At 41.8% G+C, this 5,720-nt stretch overlaps 1 protein-coding gene across 1 annotated transcript; it reads left to right on the forward strand.

Annotated features, from left to right (window-relative positions):
* Positions 1-838: 838 nt before the first annotated feature.
* On the forward strand, positions 839-1,924 carry CCR6 (chemokine (C-C motif) receptor 6; the record flags this gene model as incomplete). The annotated part of the gene is made up of 1 exon (XM_009869024.1): positions 839-1,924. A coding segment is annotated over one exon (1,086 nt), but the record flags the coding sequence as incomplete, so codon positions are not given.
* Between the last annotated feature and the right edge of the window lie 3,796 nt (positions 1,925-5,720).

Here is a 5,720-nt window from a genome sequence, read left to right on the forward strand (position 1 = left end):
TTGCAACCATAATTGGTTCTGCAATCAAAGGACATCTCAAAACTACCCCCAGGTTTATTTATAGCACGTTTAAGTATTCCATTGTTAACACAGACTTATCATTTATTTTCTTGTGCTCAGTGGGCAGTCCCAAGAAGCCCCAAGTCTTCTTAAAACCTCAGGGCACAATTAACATCTGGTTAACGTCATTAACATTACAGACACAGTTATCGGCTGATTAACAATGCTAGTGCCTCGTTTGGATGACCCCGCGACTGGTGGTGGCTCTGCCCACGCTAGCTCAGCTGCCTGCCCTCCACCTGCTGGTCCCCAGCACAGGCAAGCCGCTATTCCTGGCTTAGAAAAAGCCCCCAGAAGAGCTTTTGGTCGGCCTCTTTCGCTTTAGATCACTTCCCCAGCACAGTCTTACCTGTCCTGAAGCTGGTCTCTGCAGCATGTCTTCCCTCCGGCGTGCTGACTGCGAATCATGACTTGGTGCTGTCAGGAAACTTGCTGAGGGTGCTGTCCATGTCACTGACAAAAGATGTTAAACAACACTGGTTCAAATATCAATCCCTGAGGAACACCACTCATCAGTAATCTCCATTGGACATCGAGTTGTTGACTGAAAGTCTCTGAGTGTGACCACACAGCCATTTCCTTATCCACTGAGTGGCCCATCCCTCGGATTAATGTGTCTCCACATGCATTTCAAATCAGCAAGCCGTATAATACTTTTATACTAATTTTTGAAAGATTTCTGAAGTACCTTGTATTACTTTGTTATTTGTCATCTTTCTACTATATAGAAATTAGATATTAACACCTGTGTGTCAACTGATTATCTTCTTTTTTACAGACAGAGCCTCATACCACAGATTACGAATATAGTTCCGACTATGCTTCTCAGATCACACAACCGTGTTCTAAATTGGAAGTGAGGAACTTCACAAAAACATTTCTGCCAGTTGCGTATTCATTGATTTGTATCATCGGCCTAGTTGGCAACATCTTTGTAGTGATGACCTTTGCTTTATATGAAAGAACCAAGTCCATGACAGATGTGTACCTCTTCAACATGGCCATAGCAGACATACTTTTTGTTCTTACTCTCCCACTGTGGGCAGTGAATTATGCTGCTGATGAATGGATTTTTGGTGATTTCACGTGCAAAATAGCCAGAGGTATCTATGCAATCAACTTCAGCTGTGGCATGCTACTTTTGGCATTTATCAGCGTGGACCGGTACATTGCTATCGTACAGGCAACAAAGTCCTTTAAACTCAGGGCAAGAACACTTGCGTATAGTAAACTCATTTGTTTGGTCGTGTGGGTATCCTCAATTTTAATCTCTACTTCCTCTTTCCTATATAATGAAAGTTACAGCTTCTCCACCAATGAAACCAAAGAGATTTGTGACCAGAGATTTGACAGAATGTCTGAAAGTACGACGCTGAAATCACTGCTGCTGTGTCTACAAGTTGGATTTGGATTTTTTATACCTTTCATATTCATGATTTTTTGCTATACGTTCATTGTCAAATCCTTAAAACAAGCTCAGAATTCCAAAAGGAACAAAGCAATCCGTGTGATTGTATTAATTGTAGCTGTTTTCCTAGTTTGTCAGGTACCTTATAACATTGTGCTTCTTGCGACAGCCATAAATATGGGCAAGCTAGACAAATCTTGTGAAAATGATAAGACAATGGCCTATGCGAAATACATCACTGAAGCCATAGCATTTCTACACTGTTGCGTGAACCCTGTGCTCTATGCATTTATTGGAGTGAAGTTCAGAAGTTATTTTGTGAAGTTAATGAAGGACCTATGGTGCATGAGATACAAGAAATATAAAAAACGTAGTTCAAGGACAAACTCTGATACTTATCATTCAAGACAGACTAGTGAAATTCTGACTGACAATGGATCTTCTTTTACTATATAATACAATTTGAACAACGTTATTACTGAAGGACTCTTCTCACCAAGAAAGTTAAGCTAGTGTCACTATACCTGTGACAGCAACTCATCTTGGCTTCTCGGCACCTCTAAAGGAGATCCTGCAATCTATAACTTCTTTCAGGAAAGAATTAAGAGAAAAGAATACACTGTCCTGTGGAAAACCAAAATCTTATTCACCTTTCATAACATTTACACTCTTTTAAAGGGCACTCTCTTATCAGGAAAACAAATTTACAGAGGAACCCTCCTTGTTTTAAGGAAAAATTGCATCTCGTCTGTCCTATGTTACTGAGATATACCAAAAGTACTAAATAAATGAATCAGGTTATGTCCAGACTCATTCTACTTATATTTATGTTATTTCTGCCAACTAATTCTACCTGCAAATCCTGTTTCAGTATATGTGTCCATGGCAATGAAAGCAAACAGGGAAATTAAGAAACAGGCTCAAGGCTGCTTGTGTCAGTAGCTGGGCTTACGTGTTAGGTCTCATAAACTTTTACCCAGCTCTACGGTTCACCTGCTCATCAGGAGCTGCTTACACTGAGGCTGAACTGATCAAAGCCAACAGTAATGTGCCTACTAAAAAGACTATTAGAAAAAAAAATCAATTAAACACAGCACCAAAATATTCACTGAAATGTTTTCTGACGTCTCTGAGATTATCTCCTGAACAGAGAACTGAGTTTTTCTTGAGAGATTCTTCCTTTGTTTGGTATGGGATTCAGGTGTTAGAATCCATCAAAGATGATAATCTGGTGAATGTCTCTTTGTGAAAAGTTGTTTCTTTCTAGTTAAAATCCACACTTTACTTTTTAAAAGGTGACAAACTGTATAGAACTACAATTATTCCAACACTTCTTGGTGTAACTTGATCAGTGACAAAACACGATGCATTTTTTGCAATTTAGCTATCATTGGCAAGTTGCCTTAGGAATGAATTTACCAGCACAAATATACCTATACAAAATTACCTTCAGAATTTAAAGAATATATCTAAGAAAACCACCAAAATACAACTTAATTCGGCCAGATTTTTTACTGAGTCAGCATTTGTCTCACTATGAATATAAGAATATTTACAATAAATGCAATTAGTTTTACACATCCATGGCTTTTCAGCAAATCCTTATTGGCTCTTCTGCTCATTAAGCAAGCTTCACCACACTGTGGTAGTTGGTGGGATGGCGAGTAGAAGCTGGAGGGCAGAGGGGTAGGATGGCAGAGAGGAGAAGCATCACTGTTTGCAGTCTGCTGAAGAACTTATCAGTCCTCTGTAGTTCTGCTGCAGTGGGAACATAAGCCGTGATGGTGTCTGCATTTGCTGTTGCATGGGATATTACACTTCTATAGCTGTGTAAATTAATGCCATGTCGTTTACCTTGGTTGTTGGTGGTTTTTTTTAAAGTTCATGGCTGTGAAAAGACAGGAGAGCTTAGATCACTGACCACGTCGCTCAGTGGCAATCCAAACGGTCAAGAAGGACAGTGCTGGAGCTGAAGATTCCTTGAGGAAGGGCACTGATATGCCACAACACGAAACTAGTACTGCCTTGGCTGGTGCAATCCATCTCTGTTTACAAGTGCAGTGTGAGACAAACATCAAGGCCAGCTGTGATAAAGACTGTACATATTTATTATGACTTAATAGAAACTTAGGCAAGTATATGATACAAAATTATGTAAATGCAGGTGCTTGCATTTGTTGTATATAGCACTGATGATTTTCTGGAAGACAATTCAACAAATAAAAAAATGTAACTGAAATGGGAAAATAATCCTTGCAGATTTAAGAGTTTCTTGCTACATGTACCTCCTTGAAATGCTCTCTTATTCAGTGTAAAATCTCTCACATCTGAACGACTGAGCTTCTCTACCTCAGGACCTGCGTGAAGGAGTGTGCCCTTGGGTGGGAAGTCGACGACTAAAGCCCACTGCAGGCTATGGCAGCTCTTGGTTAGAATCCCGCTGGCCTTGAAAGCACATCCCCACTCTCCTGCTGGCCCTGCTGCCATGCTTGCATTGGCCTTCAGCCTCTGAATAATCAAAACACCGCTGCAATGGTCACTGGGGTGGGGTTGTGGGGCAAGATGGTGGCCAAGGGGCAGTGGCTGCTCCTGTCACCATTCCCTTGGACAGACCTCAGGTAGAGAGGGAAGGCCTCAGGGCACGGTGAGTGCACCATGGCCTTCATGAAGAGGTTCTTGGCTGAAAGAGCATCTTCCCTTGGGGGTGAGAGAGGAGGGGGAAGAGAGCAAAGCTCGGTCCTGCAGGCTAGGGCCTTCCCCAGGCCTGCCAGGCTGCCTCATGGGCCACCAGCCTCTCGTAACCATGAGGGATCCCGGCAAGTTGGAAGTGGCAATGGTGGGATATCTGCCTCACGTGAGAGGCAGCACAGCCTCCCAGCCACTGTCTTGTGGGAGGGAAAAATGCTTGCTGGGAAAGATGCTGAGAAGCAGAAAACATACCCAGCTGTTCCTCAAATCTCATGGCTGAGAAGCGTTGCTAAGGGAAGGGAAACACGGTGCATGTGTGGGACTGAAACAGAGCTCAAGGCATAAATTGTGTTGATGTCAAAGCCTTGCTAAAAATCCCACTTGAGATACAACTGAAATCTCAATTGCTGTGAATGATCACCCCACCTCTGGGAGAAATGGGGGTGAAGGGTAGGACTGCGAAGAGACTGTGAAGCCGGCTCCAGCCCACGGGGTGCTGGATTTCTTACTCAAATTTAGAGGGCAAACACAGAATGAAAGTGTGCGTATTCAAAAACTTAATTTCCATGCAATACCTTCTTAGCATTTTTTTTGTGAAATCTACCATAAGGTAAAATAGCAAGATCAGTTAAGAGAGACAGTAGTGGAGGAGAAGAACTCCACTGCTCAATGTTCAGCAGCAAGTGGCCATGGTAGCAGGTTGGCCAGCAGATGTTGCTGATGGGCTCTCAGATATTCTGTCTTTCATTCGGCGGCCATGTCAGCAGAACTGACAGGTGAGCTGGAGTTTGTGTTGGTAATTTAGGGCATGAAAAGAACACAGATTTATAGGAACCTGGGTGTTTCATTCATTGCTTGTGGAATAACTTTTCAGAGCTTGCTATGGATGTTGCTTTTTATTACTATTTTCATGTTGTAGCTTTTGCAGATACACAGTGAAATTTTCTATGTTGTTGCATGTATTCCATCTGTTATTTTTGAAGAAGAAAGACTTGCTTTTATACAGGTCCTTGTTTCCTACCATATTTAAAAAGAGAAGGATACAGATTGTATTGTGTCATGTCATAAACACAGAAGATGTAGCTGATAAGCTTCAGGAAGACACGCCATATCTTCCGCCATCTAGGGGCTGGGTTGTGCCATTGGCTGCACGTACAAGGTTTCTGCTTCTTAACGGGTTTCACTCTGCTTTTGGTGACTCCATGGTGGCTCTGCTTGACACTACCTGTTCAAGCAGTTCAGAAGAAGACAGGTCATCAATGCACACTGTTAAATAAAGGCAAAATATATCAGTGCAGACAGCCTGAAGTCAAATATGTTTTTTGTTACATATCATCTTGAGTCGTATTAATCCCCATCAAAAGTGGCAACTTTCTTCCCATCGTATTTAAATTTCATGTGTCCTATTTTGAGCTAAAACAGAACAAATTCTGTTCAGTGATTTTACTTTTCAGCTCAATATCTTCTAAAAGACTGCACTTTCTGAAGTTAGCAGCATGTTTCGGCACACAGTATCTGCTACTAGAAGTGACAATGCCCGATGTTTATTGTTACTACCAAGGAT

Source organism: Apaloderma vittatum, unplaced genomic scaffold (assembly GCF_000703405.1).
Source record: "Apaloderma vittatum isolate BGI_N311 unplaced genomic scaffold, ASM70340v1 scaffold1805, whole genome shotgun sequence".
Taxonomy (NCBI): domain Eukaryota; kingdom Metazoa; phylum Chordata; class Aves; order Trogoniformes; family Trogonidae; genus Apaloderma; species Apaloderma vittatum.